General features: G+C 35.3%; 3 protein-coding genes across 5 annotated transcripts; 2 read left to right on the top strand and 1 right to left on the bottom strand.

Moving 5' to 3' along the window:
• Nucleotides 1-4416: 4416 nt before the first annotated feature.
• LOC149612786 (cytochrome P450 4V2-like) lies at nt 4417-5673 on the top strand. Its single transcript, XM_089858340.1, has 6 exons — nt 4417-4577; nt 4686-4809; nt 4878-5033; nt 5091-5264; nt 5347-5413; nt 5512-5673. The coding sequence occupies exons 2-6, from the start codon at nt 4801-4803 to the stop codon at nt 5577-5579; spliced, it is 474 nt and encodes a 157-aa protein (XP_089714466.1). The 5' UTR covers nt 4417-4577; nt 4686-4800; the 3' UTR covers nt 5580-5673.
• Nucleotides 5674-13001: 7328 nt separating this feature from the next.
• On the top strand, nt 13002-14058 carry LOC149612785 (uncharacterized). Its single transcript, XM_089858253.1, has 2 exons — nt 13002-13566; nt 13650-14058. Exons 1-2 carry the CDS (start codon nt 13532-13534, stop codon nt 14056-14058), a joined length of 444 nt encoding a protein of 147 aa, XP_089714379.1. The 5' UTR covers nt 13002-13531.
• Nucleotides 14059-14775: 717 nt separating this feature from the next.
• Nucleotides 14776-21098, bottom strand: LOC149612784 (uncharacterized). Of its 3 annotated transcripts, XM_089858375.1 has the most exons (7): nt 20234-20936; nt 19901-20157; nt 19268-19786; nt 18748-18973; nt 17649-18013; nt 17465-17528; nt 17169-17307 (listed from the first exon to the last, which is right to left on the bottom strand). In XM_089858375.1, exons 1-6 carry the CDS (start codon nt 20235-20237, stop codon nt 17511-17513), a joined length of 1389 nt encoding a protein of 462 aa, XP_089714501.1. In that variant the 5' UTR covers nt 20238-20936; the 3' UTR covers nt 17169-17307; nt 17465-17510. The 3 variants fall into 3 exon arrangements, with proteins under 3 accessions (XP_089714500.1, XP_089714498.1, XP_089714501.1); XM_089858374.1 differs by lacking the exons at nt 17465-17528; nt 20234-20936 and adding an exon at nt 20959-21098 and having other exon boundaries at nt 14776-17307; XM_089858372.1 differs by lacking the exon at nt 17465-17528 and having other exon boundaries at nt 14776-17307; nt 20234-20934.
• Between the last annotated feature and the right edge of the window lie 905 nt (nt 21099-22003).

The raw sequence follows: 22003 nt of genomic DNA, 5'->3' as shown, positions 1-22003 counted from the left end.
GGAAATTGGCATACATCCGGAGTAAGACATTCAGCTTGCCCATCTTGTTTAGACAATTTCAATAGCCTCCCATCTGAGAAGGATAAAGAGCCTTAATCTATTCTAGAGGGCCGGTAGGCCCTTCTAGATAAGATCCCACACCCTCCCGTAATGTTAAATGAAAATTCACAGATTTTCGCCGATTTTCCCATAGGAATAACATGGGGTTTTTGGTGCTCCTGTACATCGAATCATTTAAAAACTGCATGGAAGTTAGCTTTCGGAATACTTTTAAATTAACAAGTAACTATTCAAGTTGTGCCTTTTTCAAGTTTCATCAAATTTAATTAAGTCTAAGTATGTTAATTTAATTAAAAATGTAAGTACCTCAAAAGATTATTCTACAGCAGACGACGCAAATTGTTCGTTACTCTACAGTAGACGACGCTAATTTGCCATTTCACCGCCTTGAAACTTTAACTTGATATTTTTCAATAAATATAACACTATATTTATTAAAAACTTCTCTGGCGGGTCTAATTTTCGTTTAATTATGTGTCTCGGTTGAAATTCTATACTTAAGATACCTTTTTAATTTATATTTTAGATGTTAGTTTCGACCAAGGCTTAAGTTGCCTTACTTAGGCCATGGATTTATAATAGAAGCTTACGCTTCATGGATATTTCCCTGTAGCCTTCAGTAAGGCATTTTGATTTTAAACACATTTATGTCACAAAAATTCGCGCGGGTGGGGACTGGGGGGCTGATGACGTAGAAATTGAGGAAAACTTTTGGCGCGCGTGCACGCGCGCTATTCATAATTAGAACTCGATCACGTGAAAAACTTCAACCCCCCTCTGAATTTGCCTCAAATTGTACGTCACAAACGCGCGTGCCAGGCTGGTACTATTTCAGACGAGGAATAAATGTTGTGCGCGTTTTAAGCATAGATATAGTAAAACTATAAAGGGTCTAGATCCACTTCGCTGGCTTAGGCTTAACGAAAAAACGCGGAAGGGGCAACGAGCAGACAGCCGCTATTTTCTGGGGGTAGCCGTATAAAACGCCATCTATCGGGAACTTTCGAAACTAAATTAAAGGATGAGCTTAGAGTAGTGGCACTCTATGTTAACCCCCTATAGGGCATAATAAGTCTAACCCTCGGAGATGCCATTACTCCATTTTATACGAGCTAAGAGCGGAAAAACGTTTTTTATAAATTTTACACCTGTAAAATCTTTTAAAAAACACTTGGAACTTGTATTTCTACTTTTTTTCAAGGAAATACCACCGTTTTCTGAAGGTAAGAGTCTTTGTTTATACATTTATTAGTAATAAAAACATTTAAGGCGAGCTAAGCCTTGGTCATGGCCATAATGTAGATTTGCACATAGAGAAAAGAGGCTGTACGCTGAAAACACGCTAATCACTAATCTGCCATGGATGAACCATGAATCTGCCGTGTTTTACAAGACCAAGGCTTAGCTCGCCTTAAATGTTTTTACCTCTCCGTGTGACGTAGTCCAGGAGAGGTTCTGTAACGGCCGTGTCTGTCTGTCTGTCTGTCTGTCTGTCTGTGTGTGTGTCTGTCTGTCTGTCCGTTGTTACACCCACGTGACCGCGTTCGCAGTTTGCGTATCGGAGCAAACGTGTTCGCCATTTCCGAACTGCTTTCACAGTCACGGAAATGGCTCCTCTACTTGAGTTCTCACACCACCATCTTCTGATCTTTGTCCATCCCACATGAACACCAGCCTGGTACTTATCTGGCTTCCAACACCATCATCTTCTGTTCTTTGTCAATCCCACATTGACACCAGTCTGCACTTACACTGGCTTCTAATCACCACCATCTACTGGTCTTCCGTCTATTCCACATAGACACCAATCTGTATCATTGGCTTCTACTCCATTATCATCGTTTGGTTTTAGGATATACGCGGCGATCAGCTAGGGTTACGAGAAACGTCTAGCCTCCCTAAGGTGGGATCGGCCACCAAAGGTTTTCGCAATTGCGCTTTTTCCTTACTATTATAATGGAATCGAATAGTATATATACCCCAAAATTTGAAGAAAGCGGGAAGAGGGGTACCCTTCACTTTAAACGTCAATATTAGCAAAGTTTGAGAAGATAATAGGTATAACTTTATTTTAAACGATTTAACTATTATTAATGTTAATTATTGAAGATTAAAATAATTAAAAATAATTATATTTATTTAAATATTAAAGATAAACCTCTCGTACAAAGAGAGATTATCACTGCCTCCTGTATCAACCAAGGCCCGTGCATGCGATATATTTCCTTCATTGCCTCCTATATCTACCAAGGCCCGTGCATGCGATATATTTCCTTCATTGCCTCCTGTATCTATCAAGGCCCGTGCATTGTGATATATTTCATTCATTGCCTCCTATATATATAAAGGATGAGGGCAAAAGTGTTTTCATTGGATAATTTTGTTTATATAATCTTCTCGACACGGAGAGGTAATATTTTGGTTTTCCCAACTTGTTATTACTAAAAAATGTATATAAAAAGACTCTTACCTTCAGAAAACGGTGGTATTTCCTCGAAAGTAAGTAGAAATACAAGTTCCAAGTGTTTTTTAAAAGATTTTACAGGTGTAAAATTTATAAAATACGTTTTTCCGCTCTTAGCTCGTATAAAATGGAGTAATGGCATCTCCGAGGGTTTGACTTATTATGCCCTATAGGGGGTTAACATAGAGTGCCACTACTCTAAGCTCATCCCTTAATTTAGTTTCGAAAGTTCCCGATAGATGGCGTTTTATACGGCTACCCCCAGAAAATAGCGGCTGTCTGCTCGTTGCCCCTTCCGCGTCGACCTCCCATTGAATTGTGTATCTACCCTTTTAATATATCTATGGTTTTAAGGTGAGTGAAATATCCAGGAAGCGTAAGCTTCTATTATAAATCCATGCTTAGGCAGACTATTGAGTGAGTCTATGCAATGGGTGATTGTAAAAGCTGGAAGGATAGATGGATCAGTGTTGGAAATAAGGATATTTTTAAAACTGGATCTGTGGCCTAGGTATTTTAATTAAAATAACTGTCCACGGTGCCAATCACTGTAAACGTACAAGGGCAGTGCACGCAATGTCATGGATAATTGCAATCGTAAAGTGGACTGTAAAAGATACGGCTTTGATAGTTTAAAATAGTTTCAGGTTTGTTTTGAAGTTGACTATAAAGCTCGGGTTCTAAAACGAATTGTGAGCCGTATCATATAAGAATTAGTAGAAGTGTAGAACCATTTTTAACCTCGTCCTAGAAGTGAAAAATTTCGCATTTCAGGCAAATATTATTTTATAATAGATTAATACAAATAAAGACTGAAGGAACAGATATTATATAAAAAGGACTTGGTTTGCCCAAGCCTAAAAAACAAAACGATAAGAGTTTTTTCCAGTTGACTGAAGCGCGGATATTTTATTTTTCTATATAATTTTAAAGACAATCTGTATTTTACTACTCTTTAATTCAATCTCCTGATTTTACTGGTAATGGATTTATTTCCAATAAATTAATTGAAATAAAATATTACTTATCTCAGATTTTTCATGATAAAATTTTTACGAAAATGGAATTGTTGTTGAAAAATCTGAGATAAGATATTTTATTTCAATTAATTTATAGGAAATAAATCCATTACCAGTAAAATCAGGAGATTGAATTAAAGAGTAGTAAAATACAGATTGTCTTTAAAATTATATAGAAAAATAAAATATTCGCGCTTCAGTCAACTGGAAAAAACTCTTATCGTTTTGTTTTTTAGGCTTGGGCAAACCAAGTCCTTTTTATATAATCTGATGTGTACCAAGTTATTTAGAGGTATTGTTCAAAATGTCCACTCTTTGAAAAGCTTTAAATTACCAACTTAGGCACACTTCTAGTTGTAATTAGTACACTTCTGCTAGATAAAGGCTCATTAACGTTCTTAAATTGGAGGCTATTGAAATTGTCTAAACAAGATGGGCAAGCTGATTTGCCTTACTCCCCATGTGTGCCAATTTATCTTGTTTTAAGGGCCAATGTTGGGAGACCTCCGAATTAAATAAAGTCTGATTCCAAGATATTAGACATAACGGAGTCAGTCGAAAAGTGCGCATTCTACATAATTATGGGTAAATTGAGAATCTGCATGCATATGATGCGCAGAATTCTTCTCTGTGACATCAACCGGGGAACTCATTGCGTAGAATTGAGGCGTATTTCTGTTAAACGGTTTGAATAATGACGCGGAATTCACTGCTAAATTAATTTTTTTTCTTTCCATGAAGTATTGTAACTAAAAGCGTAGTTCTCAATTATTCAATCCCAATATCGGCTTCAGGTTGGGTTTATTTTTGGTTAGGCTTATATTAAGGCTGGTTTTTACTGACTAAAATTTCTTGGAATTCAGTAAAAAAAATATTGGACAGAATTTTGAGGAAAATTGCTCAACATATTGGTGTACTTACATTGTTTAATTCTTAAATTGAAGTCAACTTAAATTTAATTTTCTTGTAGACGCAGTTTTTGATTATGAAAATGAAAAGATTTTACAAGAACGATTTTTCGAACCTACTAAAAGGTAAAAACACGGAAAATCTTTTCTGCTGCCAAATAACGGAAAAATAACCCTGAACAGGGAGTTCTTCCCGTTCAAACAGAATTAACATAAAATATTCATTAATACTAGATTCAAAGAAAGCTTCGTTTACCGTTTAGTTCGACCATGGTTGCAATCGGAGAAATTATTCAAATTGACTGCTAAGGGAAAAGAAACCGTAAATGCAGTTAAAGTAATTGATGAGATGTTCCAAGTAAGTAGACAAGTTTTGAAATTCGAACTTTAAGCATTTCGAACAAAACCGCACCAATTCATTCGCAGATGATGTTGATGAGAAAGAAAGCGAATATGAAAGAACCCGATGATAACGTTCGAAGCGTGAACTTTATGGAAATCCTTCTAGAAATGCTCGAGAAAAAGCCCGAATTGATGAGCGATAAACAACTTCGAGACGAATGCTTAAATATCATTGGAGGGGTAATAGAACAAGTGCGCTTTAAATGAAAAAAGGGTTATATTAAATTACTTTCACAGGGTATCGACAGCACTTCTGTCGCTACTACATTCACCCTGTACATGCTCGGTCTTTACCCGGAGATTCAAGAAAAGGTCTACCAAGAGTTGACTTCCGTCTGTGGAAGGGATGTCGAAAGAGACATCGAGTACAACGACCTGAAACACTTGACCTACCTCGAAAGTGTCATAAAGGTTAATTTTGATTAAATGCCTAGACACAAATTACAAACTTCACATTTTATAATTTTAATTAAAAAAACTTAATTATCCGCAGGAATCGCTAAGGCTGTGTTCTCCAGCTTCATTAATTGATCGCCAGCTCACAAAAGATTTAAAAATAAGTCAGTTTTTCCACTATCGTTCAGTTTTCGAATAATATTCGAATAATATCATCATTGTATATTTCAATGTTTAAAATAATTCTATTGCAAATTTCTAGGCGATAAAATACTTAAAGGGATACTATTGGCAAAAATTGAGTATTTTTATTCTGATTCCTTATGTTAAAATATGCCGCCTTGAATTTTTTCTGATTTTTTGAATCGCTATTAAACAATAATTGAAGTTTTGTATCCAAAACATGCATTTGAATTTTGGTAAAGCGACCTACCGGCCAATGAGCGCCCGCGATTTATAAGAGGCAATCCCCGAAGCAGGGTTGGAAATAAGACAGGTTTACAAGTCCAAAACCAGTTTATTAATTGCTCGGTCCAGTTTATTTATTCCAAAACTTGGGGTCAGTGGTCCCAGGGACCACTTTATTAATTATGGTTTTTGGAAAAAATAGACAGTGGGACCAGTTTATTAATTCGGGGTTCCTTATTAGAATTTTTCTAGCTCAACACATTTTCTACCAATTCTACTCATAGGTAGTTAGTACTCCTTGGCTAAAACTTCCCTACAAACGTTTTTTAGTCTATTCTACAGGGCCGGTAGGCCCTTGTAGATATGACTTGATACTCTTTTGTCAAGGCGGGCGTATTCGGTGTTGGGATTTTACGGTTTACCGTTCTAGCTACCTCTCTCGTCTAGCTCTTTTCATTGACGTCATACGTGGGCGCCAAAGAATACGCGAGCTGTCTTATATGAGAATAAAGTTTGTATGTCCGGAAAAAGAAGAACGACGTTAAAGGCCTTTATATACGTGTAAACACGAAGGTCTTTTTGCATTCAAAATTGCTATACTTAATAATGTTCACCGTTATTTAGGATAATTATAATGTACCCACATTTAAAATGAAAAGACCAAGTATTTTGTATCAAATTTTATTTCAAGTAGTAACTTTTTTCATTTTCATTTTATCATCGTCAGCTTTTGAAAGGGTGATGGCAATAATTCATTCTTATAATAGTTCGTAGATTTGTAAAACCTTACATTAAATTAAAAGTTCATGGCGTAAATAATATTTACCTTTCAAAAAGAATTAGTCTGAAAGCCACTAAAGGCGAAGCGCAACGCGCCGTTACCGCCTAAGATTTGAATTTATAACGGATAATCGACCTCGCCCTAAACCGTGAAAGTTAGGTAGGGGTGAAGAAGAAAGGGGGTATACAATTTTCAAAGTAGAGAGACGTTTTCTCTCTGGACGCAGCCACCGCAGATACTTGTTTCTAGCCCACGTATGACGTCATAGTAAGGGAAAAAATTACTAGAGCCCCCCTACTACAAAAAGGAGAATCTCCCGCTTACCACCCCTGAAGGATGCTCCGACCTAATAATGCGAAGCGGTATACAGACCTTGCTCTTTTGTAACGTTAAAGCCAAATTCACATGCTTTTACCAATTTTCCTATGGAGATTAACATGGGGTTTTTCGTGATATTTAACCACCTCTAACTGAAAAACTAGAGCGAAGTTACTTTTCGGAATACTCTTAATTTAACAATTAAGTATTCAGGGTGTGCGATCGGCTAGTCTAATCAGAAACAATTAAGTCTAAGTATGTTAATTGTAGTTAATTTACTGAAGTACGGCTCTTGAGTTAAACGTCAGGCTAACCTGTTAGCGCGCTGATACCCATTTCTTCAATTTTCAAGCATATTGAGAACAACGGAGGGCCTAGGTTTGTGCCTAATAACAAGTTAAGTTGACATTTTCAGTTTGATTCATTCTGTGGAAGTTGAACCATGGAGCCTGAATCTTAAAAAGATACAGGCTCCATGGTTGAACTTGTTTTGAGCAGTCGACGCTTGTTTAGTATTTTACCGGCTCAAAATATTTATTTCATTTTATAAATTTTTCTGTAACACTCTTGCTAAGAAACACTTTGCTCGAAATTTTGTTTAATAAAGCAATCCAGGTATAAAACTAAAGGTGATTGATTTCATTATATTAAAGATATTGGTTTTTGGATGTTCTTTAAGACCAAGGCTTAGGTTTCTTATGTATTGTATTTGTATATATTCTTGATTCTCGGGACTCGGGACTCGCAGGCTTGGAAATAAGGTTTATTTCTGAACTAGTCCTCCGGACCAGTGACCCCTGATGTCTTAAATATGAAACTGGTCCCGGGACCAGTGACCCTTCCCCTATTTATTTTTCTACTGGTCCCAGGACTTGTGGTCGTTCTCTCTTCTAAAAAAAATCTCTCTCGGCTTAGGGTTGTATACACAACTGGACTCATGGTCTTCATGGAGTCGAAATTTATGTTAAAATGAAAATAATTTAAGAGGTCCCCATATCAATTTTTAATAAAAGTAGGAATTAATAAACTAGTCATTGGGACCAGTGACCCTCACGTTTTGAATAAAAAAAGTGGTCCAAGCTATTAATAAACTGGTTTTTGACCTGTAAACCTGTCTTATTTCCTAGCCTGCTCGGGAGAACCCAGTTACACTTACCCAGCTTCCGAGCCTCCAGTGTCGTCTATGGTCTGTCAAACGAAAGAAGAGCCCTGAGAAATTTGTCCAAATTGGTGTCGCCACCATCGACCCCATAGTACTTTATCAACTTGTTTTGTTTTGTCAATAGTCGTCTGTAATATAGTCTGCTATAAACAGATAGGCTTAATCGCAATAGAACCAATAAATTTTGCTATATATATTTAATATGTTTATGTTTCATGGTTTTTTGCGATCATCGAGTATTAAAGAATAAAAAACAAAATTAACGACAAGACACCAGTTTTATCTTTGTTGAACTAGCTTTGCAATATATTTTAATGACATAAGTTAAAGTACTTGTCCATAAGTAGTTCAGCATCAAAGCGTCTTCAGTCCACGTTTTCATCAGAGTCTTCGCTGTCTTCTTGCATATTTATTTTAAGAGGTTCAATTGTGGTTTCGATGATGGGATCTTTTTCCCAATACTCATGCATTATATTCTCGACGTGCTCTATTGCCTTACGCCAATTCTCTGGTGTCACACGTTCAATGGCCCTCAATGTTGCATCTTTGACCGTCGAGAGTTTGAAACCAGAATTCTGCTTCGCAACGTCGTTCTTCACTTGTGCCCATATTAGTTCAATCGGGTTAAACTGGCAATGGTACGGTGGAATCCTCACTACCGTGTGACCTCTACTTTTAGCAACCTCGTCAATTTCGTACTTCAGGGTTCTGGTCTGGACTTGTGACGCTTTATTATTTCATAATGTTCACGTCGAGAATATAATGCATGAGTATTGGGAAAAAGATTCCATCATCGAAACCACAATTGAACCTCTTAAAATTAATATGCAAGAAGACAGCGAAGACTCTGATGAAGATGTGGACTGAAGACGCTTTGATGCTGAACTACTTACTACTTAGACTTATGGAAAAGTACTTTAACTTATGTCATTAAAATATATTGCAATGCTAGTTCAACAAAGATAAAACTGGTGTCTTGTCGTTTATTTTTTTTTTATTCTTTAATACTCGATGATCGTAAAAAACCATGAAACATAAACATATTAAATATATATAGCAAAATTTATTGGTTCTATTGCGATTAAGCCTATCTGTTTATAGCAGACTATATTACAGACGACTATTGACAAAACAAAACAAGTTGATAAAGTACTATGGGGTCGATGGTGGCGACACCAATTTGGACAAATTTCTCAGGGCTCTTCTTTCGTTTGACAGACTATAGTTTGGCTTACGCTCTCGTGTCGGCGGAAAGGGACAAGGGGGGAAGGACTGATTGCGTGGGGGAAACGCTGCGAAGTGAAATTGATTGGTGGAGTTATTGGGAATATATTAAGTAATTGCCGAAGCGGGGCCCGATCGCCATACCTGGTTGCAATAAAGGTCCCAACTTGGGGGTTTTTATGAATTCAAAAATTCCAATAATGATTCTAACTTGTCGGGTGTGTTTCTTATAGGTTTTTAATTTCCCGCCAAATCAATGCTGGCCCCTCCTTTTTTTTGCTAGAACTAATTCCCCCCCCCCTCCTACAATTCCAAGAAATTCGTGTCTTTAAAATAACACCGTCTAATTATATTTAAATCCAACTGAATAATAACAACTTAAAATGTCCTGAATAATATAAATTTCCAATTAAGTTAATTAAATATCTTAAAATTTCCAAGCGGGTTTAAATTTTGAATGGAAACGGTGAGGCCCTTTATTGGGCGATATAAAACGGGGGTTGGGGCCAAATTAAGGGCATCAGGTTCCGAAAACACTCGAGGGCCTTATATTACGAGAGGCGAACGTGAAATAGTTTTAAAACTAACAAAATGAAAGCCTTAATTAAGGCCTTAACCGCTTGAAACTTTACGGACCGCGCTGTGTTATTAAAGACAATTTCTAAGGTAAATTTCGGGCCGTTAAGAACCAGCAGGTGACACTTAATGTTATTTTTGTATCCCAGGACGTATATTCAAAGAGAATCGATGCCTTTACCCGCTCGAAAGTCATTTACTTTTAATAATTACATTTTAATAATTATTATTTTTAATTGAAACGTCAAAGGCGGAGTAATGACGGATGCCCGAGTTTGAGTGTCTGGCGCTACACGGGGTGCCGTTACTCGAAAGGAAAGGATAGCTTATAGCTTATCTGTTTACCTGAGCGAGAAAATTCCAACCTTAATTCGACAAAATATGAAGTGACCAAAACACCAAAGACATTTTAGGGTCACCCAATATTCAAACAAATAGAACTAATACTTGTAAAGCCTAAACCCTCAATAATTGGTTTTATTTAATTCTTACTAAGTTCTATAGGTCGAATGACGTCACGCGTGGGTTTAAAGGGTACTTCATTAACGCCCTTAATTGGATAATTGCCAATCTTGTAAATTGTGTACCCTAAAAATATTTGCGTAATCGCTTGTTATTAAAAATAAGAATGCCGAGCGTGGGAGACGGTTGCCGTGGCAATGGAAAAATTCCTTTAAGATGTACTAAGATGACTTTCAGGGGTGCCGTGTTCCCATTAGAGATATTTAGCCACGTTAATTAAGTTGATAGTGCGAACGTAGACAAGCTCATTTCGCTAAATTAGCCTCCTGAGACAATAAGATTGTTTAACAAAAATAACAAAGTTAAGAAATTGCGTAATATTTCTCTCTCTCTCTCTCGCTCTCTCTTTCTCGGGGGAGGGGAGGGGGCGGATAAAACCGCTTAAACTGGATTTTAAAATTTTTCTCAAGGATTTATGGATTTTCAATAAAAACGTCTGCTCGAATAGCAACATTTGGCTCCAAACGAAAATGCCCCAAAAATTCTCTAATGTAATTTTAATAACACCGCCGCTTTTCTATCCTCGCATTCTTTACTAAATAGCCTATTTTGAAGTCGAGCGAGTTTTGAAGAAAATCCTATGAATATTGAATTATTTTGATAACAAATAAAAAAATTCCCGAAGCGGGGGCAAGGGGGGGGGGGTTGAAAGTTCATAAAGACCGCTTTTTTACTTCATTTAAAAGTGGTGTAGGCTTAAATGAATTAAAATTGATTAGGAATAATGACTTTAGACACTAGGGGAAAACTTGGACTGAAAAGTTAATATTCAATTTTTGAAATGAATCAGACTGTGATATGCCTATTGGAATACTTATGGAACATATCACTTATAAACTTATGCGGAAACGTGTAATCTTCTTTCCAGTACGAAGTTATTTGCACACCAAGTGGTTCTTGCGGTTGGAACGACACAAACACAAGGTTACTGACAGCCTTTATGCGCGAAAATGGAAACCATTTTCAATACGGTCAAATTGAAAACCGATGGAAAACGTTACTGAGATCCTACAAAAATTATATAAAAAAGACTTGGTTTGCCCAAGCCTTAAAAACAAAACGATAAGAGTTTTTCCAGTTGTCTGAAGCGCAGATATTATTTTTTTCAAGACAATCCCTATTTTACTAGTCTTTAGAATTTAATTCAATCACCTGATTTTACTGCTAATGGATTAGTTTCCTATAAATTAATTGAAATAAAAAATTACTTATCTCAGATTTTTCAACAACAATTCCATTTTCCTGAAACATTTTATCATGAAATTTTTTCTTTTCAATGGAGAACGTACTTTAATTTTCAAATAATTCTCTCATTAATAATGTATTTTATGCGGTCTTTTAGAATACAAAGGGGGGCTGTTATCACCTCTCTAATATTTGATAAACGGGTTCGTTTCTTCTTTAAGCACAGTCACAATTATTGAACTGTGTATATCAGTACTTGTGGGAAAGATTTTAGAAGTGTTGGTTGAGTTGCTATTTAGTTGACAACATTATGAAAACTTGATGTGTTTGAAACCTTTTGAAAGGAAAATCCTCGGAAATTAAAAAAGAAAGTGTCAATTTGATTAAATTTACACGATATCCCTCAAAATAATAAATTCATGATAAAATATTTCAGGAAAATGGAATTGTTGTTGAAAAATCTGAGATAAGTAATTTTTTATTTCAATTAATTTATAGGAAACTAATCCATTAGCAGTAAAATCAGGTGATTGAATTAAATTCTAAAGAGTAGTAAAATACGGATTGTCTTTAAAATTCAATAGAAAAAAATAATATCCGCGCTTCAGACAACTGGAAAAACTCTTATCGTTTTGTTTTTAAGGCTTGGGCAAACCAAGTCCTTTTTATATAATATCTGTTCCTTCAGCCTTAATTTGTATTAATATATTATAAAAATAATAATATGCTTGTCAAACTTCATTAATTCGATGTTCCAGTAAGATGATCGTGAGCATATTGGCTCACTCCAAGTGCCTCTCATTATTTTATGGGAAAGATTAAAATTTTAAATCATTTGGCAGGGGAGTGGTAAATTAATTCACCATAGATAGGCGGGTGGTAACTTATTTCATATAAAAAGGCGGTTGGTGACTCAATTAAGTTTAGTTGACCTTTTTGTATAGATTTAAAAAAAAAGTTATTTCTAAACCACGCGCCAGCACGCGCACATTTCATTGAAAGTTTGTTATTTAAGAATTTTCCCTTATATACTAAGATTCTTCATCAAAAATAGACAACGAGCTTTCCAAGACTCGAACCTGCAATGTTTTGCCTCGAATGCAAACGCGTTATCCATTACGCCACAAGCCCGTACTTCGTAACAAAATATTATCTAAACATTGTACTTATAGGATTATTTCATTTATGTTGAATAAAAGATCTGTAAAAATAAACAACGAGCTTGCCAGGACTCGAACCTGCAATCTTCTGCTCCATAGGCAGACGCGTTATCCTATGCGCCACAAACCCGATGGAGGCTGAATAAAATGTTTATGCAAACAGTGTAATATATTTAACGGTTTTACCATGATTTATAAATTAATTAAAATATAATACTTAGACTTAATTGTTCTTAATCAAACTTCAGAAGTTCAACATTCAATAGTTGCTTGATAATTCAAAAGTGTTCCGAACCTTAACTTCACAGTAGTTTCTGAGTTATTCGATGGAGTGGACCACCAAAAATCCCATGCTTTTTCAATGGGACGCTAAGCCTAAAATCTGTGAATTATTTCTTTAATATTACGGGAGGGTGTGGGTTCTTATCTAGAAGGGCCTACCGGCCCTCTAGAATTCTATGAAACAAGACGCTCCTAACATGCTGGCTAATCTTCTACACACCAATTTTACCTTTGAACCAATCATAACTCATCCACGAGGGGGGAGCTAAAACAAAGCGGTCTGATTAGCTCCGCCCCTCGACTATAGCGTCGTGGTTTGAGCTAAACCACAGGCGAGACCTAATTGTTTTAAATTCCGCTTAAAAAAAAAAGTTCAGGAAACATAACATTATGATTATACCTTAAAAGAAAGGCCTTTTCTAAATATAAAAGGAATTAAATATTAAATTAAAATAAACGATTTCTTATTACAATATGATAATAAGTACATTTAATTAGTCTTAAAAATAATCAAAGACTACTGCGCCATCCGCCATTGCTTTAGTGGCGTCTGGTAAATCGAACCTCTTAACATTATATTTTACCCAGAGAAATAAAATTGGTCTTGGACAAATTGAGTGGTTGGAACGAATTTGACTTTAACGCCGAAACGGGTGATGATACAATGGATGCCACTGGCTACATTGAATTTGATGCATGGTTAGTAAATACATGAAACCTTCTTCTACTAATTAATACATTGTTAATTAATTAAAATAAGAGTTTTATAATCATTTTTATAGCGAAGAAGGTGAAGTTACTACCGTTCCTCCATCCAAACGTCACTGTGACCGCGAAGTCCAAGCCGAATATTCGGCAATCGCCGCTCAAATAGTTGCCAATGAAATGGGTTCCATTGCTAGACCGGGTCAAACTCGTACGAAGCAAGAAACGAGAGTCGCCGAACAGTTAACGTTACTTCGTAGAGACTTACGTGAACTTAACGAGCAAAAGGGTAGAAGTACCAATGCCCAAGTTATCGACCAATTATACTTATTACGCGAAGATATAAGAAGAGCCCAAGCTGAAAGCGAAAGAAGTCAAGCTAAACGCCATCGTGAAATGATGGGGGTTTTAAACAGCATCGTTAAGTTCGATAAATTCAAATTGCAATCAGTCTACTACGATAAATGGACAGCAATAAGTATATGAAAGAGTTATTTAGTTTTTGTAAAAAGAATTGATAATATTCTTAAAAGAGTTTGTAAATACTTTTGTAAACAATTGAAATATATATCTATATAAAACACAGAAAATAAATTGTTAAGAGAAAAAAAGTCTATTAAAATATTGTAATTATAATATTAACCCTTTGTTGGATAAATATTACGTTACAAATATTAAAATTCTATAAGATTGACGCAATTGCTTCATTATTTCATATATAACGACTATCTTAGTAGCAAAGGCACACGTCGGGATGCTTTCATTAGTTTTTCAGGCCGCAATTTGCAAATATGATGGAAAACCGAAGCCCCAAAAGTCATAAGACCCTTCCTTTGTATAAAATATTGAAGAAATCTGTTGAAATGTACTACTTTATGAGATAATTAAGGTTTTAGTACATTTCTGGCCGCGATTTTTCAAGATGGCGGCGGATTGAAGAAATCTTTCTTTATGCTCGCCTACTACTTAAGAATCAACGTCCTGCAAAATTTCACACTTTTTTGGTAAAGTCGTTTGAGCTGAATAATTTACTACTCTCGTTTTGTCTTGAAGTGAATAAAATATTTATAGAGGTGGACTTGCCTTGAATTCTTTCGGTACTGCGATGATATTTGAAGATGTCATCACGGCCCGGCGATTGCTTACTAAGGTACTAATTCAAATTTCACAATGGGATTCAAATTTCAATTAAAAACGTACACATTTTCATGTTAAAGTGTAATAAAATATTTTTATTTTGGTAACATTTTAAGAGTGTTTTTTTTTCTTTTCTTTTTGGTTCTTTAGTCACAACATATAACCTTAAGGCACATTAAATTATGCCAATGTTGAACAAAATTAACGATATATATTTTGGAAACGTGTTTTTTTAAATAGGATATACGCATGTGTATTGTATGACGCCAAGAACATTAATACATAAACAATAAATGCGCGCGGGTGTTTTATGTATTTTGTATCATGTTAAGGCACTGCAGATTTTTTGTTTGTTGCGTTTTGCATCTTTATGTTTTGACTAGTAAAATACCGCTTTCATGTCTTATACATACATGTTAAGTGTTGGATATTTTGAACATGTTTGATATGTCTAACAATAACATATAATGGCTTTGTTTAAATAATTATAGATATATATCATAATATATTTAATAAAATATTTTACGCAGTTAACGAAATAGAAATATATTGGAACTATATTGAAGTTGGTATGTACTTTTAAACGCAAATATCTCAAGTGAAAATAAACAAAAGGAACGCTTTAATTCACCGAAAATTAGTACCTTACTAACTACCAAATAAGGAGCGCCAAAAAATTCGATTAAACTTCATGGCCAATCACAGAACGATCTAGTAGTAGTAGTGGTAGAAATTTTAATCGAAACGCTACACGTGAAAATTTTAATCGAAACACGCGCCACATGAACATTTTAACGGAAACGCGCGACACGAGAAATTTTAATCGAAACACGCGACACGTGAAAATTTAAATCGAAACGCGAAAATTTTAATCGAAACACGCGACACGTGAAAATTTAAATCGAAACGCGAAAATTTTAATCGAAACACGCGACACGTGAAAATTTAAATCGAAACGCGAAAATTTTAATCGAAACACGCGACACGTGAAAATTTTAACGGAAACACGCGACACGTAATAATTTTAATCGAAAGGCGCCACGTGAAATTTTAATCAAAATACAACACGAGAAATTTTAATCGAAACACATGGATAAAAATACCAAAATGATTTGATTTACAAACTAAATATTTCATAATAACGCTAACAAAAACTATTTGCTGCTCTTAAATATCCCTTTAACAACCTCGTATCTATTTACTTATTTCGGCGATTGTATTTGGTCCCAAATGAATAAGCTACAACCTACAATGTCATATGATATTATGAACTGTATCATCAGTTCACTTGTGCCTAAAGTTTGAAGTGGTGAATTAATATTTTAAAAATATTTTTTTTTGGTTATTTTAAAGTTTCCAAATATATAAATATATAATATATAAAGTATTTATACAGATGAACAATTGATCACAGTTAAACAATGACAACGACTGGTTGCATCATTAAAGATATAAATAATAATAATAGTAATAACATTGGTTAAATTTTTAAACCAATTATGTCAGTTTTCCCAAATTGAAATTTTAAAATAAAACTTTCGTTACTGAAAACAATTAGTCTGAAAAAAATTTATGGTTACGATGTTAAGAAATCGTCAGGGCATTTTCAGACTAAAATATTTCAGTGTCAGCCTAGACTAGAGATTCTTATTAGTATATTTCTTTGTTTTTTATCACAAAAAGGTGCCTAGTTGATATTATTATTATACAATAAACATTTCATTTAACATATAAATATATTTTTAACGATATAATATGGACGGTTAAATTGATTTATTACACTGAACGATATATGATAATGAGCTGAGTTTATAAGGGAGTTATACGACTATAGATAAGAGTTATGACTAAATGTACATCTTTGGGCTTTCAATTTTGTTCTTGACTTAGAAATTGTCAATATTTGACTAGGAATAAAATAAAAACCTAATATCACATCGCTTAAACTACGCAATTAAAGAATTTGTTTAATTACACTAAGTTCGAATGAATTTTAAGTCGAATGAATAAATAAATATATAGTTTATAATATATTTACCTTGAAAACATTGATTAAATTTTAATTATGGGATAATTTACCGAAAATTTGTTACTCAAGTAACATAATCAAATGTATTGCACTAATAATATACCGTAACCAGTTTTGAGCAGGTTTTAAGTAACTGGTTACTAGAATACTGAGCTTTCATGACAACTTTAACAAATATCTTTGGTCCCATATCGTAGAACTCCCTTAAATACTCCCGTTTTTTTTTGTTTTTTTGTTTTTTTTCAAAAAATGTTTGACATTACATGTCATTTAAAATAAAATTAAATATATCGGAAACAAAATGTTTACGAGCATTTTGTTCAAACGTTAATATTTTTATCACCTTGGCTGTTTTTTGCACGTTTGTTCGGGTTATTTTCGACCAATTCATTGTCTCCCTCACCTGATCCTGGTCTTAACTGATTAGTTTTCCGTTTGTTCATGGAATTACGTGGTTCAGGGTCAATTGAAAGTGATTCTGTTTTACTGATAACACTTTCTAAGTCAGTATTATCAAAAATATCCAATGAGCTGTTCGAAGTGTTTGCGTCTCCCGCCGCGGGCTTGCGCTAAAAATTTAAATTATCTACTGTTGAAGCTAGCTTTTTAATGTTGTTTGATTGAAATTTTGGCCTATTTAGCACAGAAAACCAGACTATTGCGTTTGTTTAATATTTACAGTGATAATAGACAATATGTGTGTGCTCCATAATGTGCAGAACATACCGATAAAAAGTATATTATTCCCCAAACATTTTGCAGCAAAACTCAATTACTGCCAAACATTACCCTGAAAACGGAAACCGGTACTTCAAAGCTAACGTTTAAAGCTCCATTTCTTGCAGAGACATTTTGAACGAAAACGAAAACCATGGAACCAACCACACACTATAATAAATGAATTACGTACCTTGCTCGGTCCCTTCTTGGCTTCAAATGAGGCTGCTTTATAAAACGAAGTTAAAGTGATGTCATAATCAGGATTAAAATACTTTTGGGAGCCATCTTCCTCGATACGTTTCTTGTCGATCTTTTTACTTCCTTTCTGAACATTCTTCGTGATTTTCGTACCCATTAGGTATTTCTCGCTTTCCATTTGTTTCATAATGTTTTGAGCTACGAATCGTTCAACCTCAAGTTTTTTCATGATTTGATTGAGTGTGACGTAAGCTTCATCGATTCTTGCACAATGACGTAGAATTCTTCGGTAAAGGGCCAGATCTTTGCGTTTATTCGGTGGCAAACTGGCAATTATCGGATCCGAGCATTCTTGGCCTGAATGTAAAGAATGAAGATTTTTGTTGCCTGACTTAAGCCCAACCGAAAGTTTAAATTCCTTATAGGAATAGGAATAATAGGTATTTTTTCTCCCGGAATTAGAGGATTTTATAGGTGAAAAAAATCACGTGTTTTATAGGAAATTATAGGAATAAAAATGGATGCTCATATATAATACTATTTGGCTTAAACTATGTAGAAAAATCTATTAAAAAAGAATAGCAAATTGGATTTTACTTTGAAAATTCAGAGGAACTTAATTAAATGATATAATATAATTAAAAAATCCTGAACACAAACTCCGCTTGATAAATTTCGGTCAAATCTAGTCAAATGTCATCTCTATTTTAAAAGAGCAATAACTAAATTTTAGGATAAATTTGATGCCTAAACTATACGAAAACTTCATGTATAAGTAAAAAATATAGTGTATTATAGGATCTTTCAGGAAATTACAGGATATTATAGGGCCTTTCATGGAATTTAAGGATAATATATGATAGGTTCAAAAATATAGGGTTTCATAGGAATTATATAATTATAGTTTTCACACATGGAGGATTCATACCATTTACACCAGGATGCCGGGCTATCTGGAGGACAAAAGCAGACGTGTTTTTGTCCGCCAGATAGCCCGGCATCCTGGTGTAAATGGTATGAATCCTCCATGTGTGAAAACTATCTATAAGACCGCTTAGCTCCCTGTAAGTGCCAAAGACAACTAAAGTTACCGTTGGTTCCATGGCAAGAATCGCAAATGTGCAATGTAGGAATTGCATCAATTTTCAAGACTCCAAAACACTCTATGTGTTGCCATTTCTTGCAATCCTCACAACCAACCATCAGACCGTCATCCGTAACGTCTCCACATGGACATACAATATCAAACTCATCATCACCTACCGGCTCCGGAATTTGTTCCGGCACATTTTCTTTGTTAGGCTTCTCGTGCTGGCTCTAAATTGGGATTCACGATGTTTTCAAGGAAAAGTTCAGGTAACATAAGATTATACGTTAGAAGAACGGCCGTTTTCTAAATATAAAAGGAATTAAATAAATGATCTCTTATTACAATATGATAATTAGCATTAAATGTTAATTATCTTATTGTAATAAGACATCATTTATTGATTTATTTTAATATTATTCCCTTTATATTTAGAAAAAGGCAGTTCTTTGAAGATAACATGTTATGTTACATGAACTTTTCCTTTAACCATAATGTGAAAGTAAAACATGGTTAACACTAACATTTTGAGACAAATGATTGGACTGTTGCGAGGAGTTATTATTGTTATCGGTATTTCCTTTTAAAGCCCATGACCGAGCACTCATGCTCATAGTGTGGTAATAGGTATTCAGTTTTCTAACTTTAAGGATAGGAGCATCGTAATCCCCCTCAAACTGGTAAGGATAATGGCTACAACTCTCGAAACCAGCGGGTTCGTAATCTTTCGGAGTCATTTCATCATAGTAAAGAAGTTTAATCGTCAAATGGCAAATGGGTGGAAGGGGTTTCAAGTTCTCAGTGAATTCCTCGATGCTTTTGATGAAATTTACAGTGTTCATCTTTATCATATCGGCAGTTATATTTTTGGGAACTGAAGTGCTAGCCTCGTTGTTAACTGAGATAATTGTTTCGTTTTCAGTGTAGCTAAAGCGGAAAATGTAAGCTTCCAAGAGCTTGTATGTATTTCTTTCATCCAAGTATATGCCAAAGATGGCTCGACGTAAATACTTTCGTTCTAAGGCATCAAAACAAGCCTTGACCTAAAAATCATCAGTAGAGTAAAAAAGGAAACATATTTTTAGAGTTGATACGTCTAACTACAATTAGCTATTAAGAATTAGGCCTAGGTAATTAAGTTTTGGAACATTATTTACCCATCCGACAACCTCTCTCATTCCAAGAGGTTTTGTGGAATCATTCATCATTTTTAAGTAACGGCCATTGATTTCTTGATTGCAAAAGGCATCCTCTGGGAAAATTCCTCTTACATATAGAATATTCGAAACTGACAACGCTAAAAGTCGCTTCATAACGTCACATGAGTTGGTGTCATTTTGTATTGAGGTAGGAAAAACAGAATTCCAATCATTGGAGATTTTTGGATCAGGACTGGTTTGAGCCATTTTGAGATCTGAATTATAATTCAATAAAGATTCAATGAAAAATATGTTAAAAATGATCAATAATGTATCATGTCAAACAGTAACTCATGTTATGCAAGCATGCAGTTGTGCTAACGGTCTCCTTGCAAGGCCAATTTCCCAAACCTCTCTCCCCAGCTTCTCACACGTCTCTACCACTGCTATGTGCGGCCATTACTGGAGTTTGGAAGCCAACTATGGAACCCCTCTTTCCAAAGCGATATTGCCCTCCTTGATAGTGTCCAAGGTCGCGCTTCCAAGCTCTGTACGTCCCTGCGTCATCTTCCTCGCGCCACCAGATTATCTGCTTTGGGATGGACCCCCCTTTCGCTGCGGCGTACCTATCTAGACCTCGTCAGTCTCTATAGAGTTCTTAGTAAATCAAACCAGCGTTATTTCACCTCGGTTCCCCACCTCCATCGAACGCGCGGCAATAATAGAAAGCTATTCCTTCCCCCTTCTAGCAAAGGCCCCCTGAGACACTCTTTCTTCCGTCGAACCATCCCTATTTGGAATTCCCTCCCGAATGACCTCGTCTCCCAGTCATCAATATTCCTTTTTAAAACCGGAGTTAAAAAATTTTTGGGCATTTGATTTCTCACATTATCTAACTTATATTTGGAGCTGTAAGGCTGCACAAGCCCTAGCTCGTCGACAACCTCGTTGGAGCAAAAAAAATAAAAAATTGAAAAATCTAGTTTTACTGTTAAAGTTTTTAATAGCCAAGGCTTGAATGTAAAAGCTGTTATAACCTTAATAGCTTTAAAGTTAATGTATAATGGAGTAGTTACTTGAGATGATCCCAAAAAGCAAAGACTTCTGCGAGAAGTCGATAACCTTATGTCTCCGATGCGCGAAGTAACCGCAACCGAATTTGTTGTTTATTTGAAAATTGACGAAGCAGACGCTATGTCACAGGTCTTTGGCCAGTGACATAGTGCTTTCCAGGGTGAGAAATAAGGAAAATTTTTAAACTGGTCATTTGACCAGTAGAGCCCAAGGGTTTTAATTAAAAAATTGGTCAATGACCACTTAATATTTCTACATACTGTCAGAGCTGCACTGAAATGGCTCTAGGGATGGTTTTATATACTGTTTTATTTGTTTTATAAGCATTAATTTCTATAACCCACTACTGGGAATTATTTTTTTACTAAAGAAGGGGAATATAAAAAGTGGTCACGATGACCACTGGACCCCCAGGCATTTAATAAATAAACTGGTCAAAGCAATTTTTAAACTGGTCATTTGCCCAGTGCCACCGCCTTATTTCTCACCCTGGTAGAAGACTACTCTGAGTGACGTCAGAAACGCATGATTCAATGTGTACGTATCGTCTGCTAGAGCGACGCTGCTAGCCAGCAGAGCCAGCCACAGTACCACCCATCTACAGGCGTGTCTGACGTACCGGCTCGGTGATACTGAGCGTGTTCCTTGTTAACCTAATTTATTATTTATAGTTATTGAAATTAAATTATTAACAAAATTATAATAATTATGTCGGATTGGCGTAGTTTACCCAATTCTTTCCCGCCAATAAAAGGGAAAAATGATCCATTGAAAATTGCGAGTACATCAGCGATGGTGCCAGACCCGGAAGGCAAATCTATTTGCCTTCGGAAGCGACTGACGCGGAAATCTTACAACCATTTCATTACATCATGGAAGTTCCCGGTAAAGAAATTAGAACTAAATTAACTAAAGCCTTTAAACGTGTTAATGAGTGTCGAGATCTGGGTGTCCAAATAGATCATAATCTAAAATTTCATTCCCATGTGAGAAAGACTTGTGGTCGCGCCAAAGGTTTACTAGCCACTATCAAAGCCAATTTCCCAG

Source organism: Phalangium opilio, unplaced genomic scaffold, assembly GCF_054372755.1.
Source record: "Phalangium opilio isolate 3A_F unplaced genomic scaffold, DU_Popi_V2 ptg000232l_1, whole genome shotgun sequence".
NCBI classification, from domain to species: domain Eukaryota; kingdom Metazoa; phylum Arthropoda; class Arachnida; order Opiliones; family Phalangiidae; genus Phalangium; species Phalangium opilio.
The sequence above is the reverse complement of the archived record's forward strand: the minus strand, read 5'-3'. Positions and strand labels throughout refer to the sequence as shown.

What these genes read in the sequence shown, in the direction of transcription:
- LOC149612786 (XM_089858340.1), top strand. An exon ending in GCTTAAATATCATTGGAGGG is followed by an intron (nt 5,034 to 5,090) that starts GTAATAGAACAA and finishes TTACTTTCACAG; the next exon opens with GGTATCGACAGCACTTCTGT. An exon ending in ACCTCGAAAGTGTCATAAAG is followed by an intron (nt 5,265 to 5,346) that starts GTTAATTTTGAT and finishes AATTATCCGCAG; the next exon opens with GAATCGCTAAGGCTGTGTTC.
- LOC149612785 (XM_089858253.1), top strand. Translation starts at nt 13,532, where the DNA reads ATGGATGCCACTGGCTACATTGAATTTGATGCATG. An exon ending in TACATTGAATTTGATGCATG is followed by an intron (nt 13,567 to 13,649) that starts GTTAGTAAATAC and finishes TCATTTTTATAG; the next exon opens with CGAAGAAGGTGAAGTTACTA.
- LOC149612784 (XM_089858372.1), bottom strand. An exon ending in TGAGAGAGGTTGTCGGATGG is followed by an intron (nt 19,787 to 19,900) that starts GTAAATAATGTT and finishes GATGATTTTTAG; the next exon opens with GTCAAGGCTTGTTTTGATGC. An exon ending in CCAAGAAGGGACCGAGCAAG is followed by an intron (nt 17,308 to 17,648) that starts GTACGTAATTCA and finishes TTAAATTTTTAG; the next exon opens with CGCAAGCCCGCGGCGGGAGA.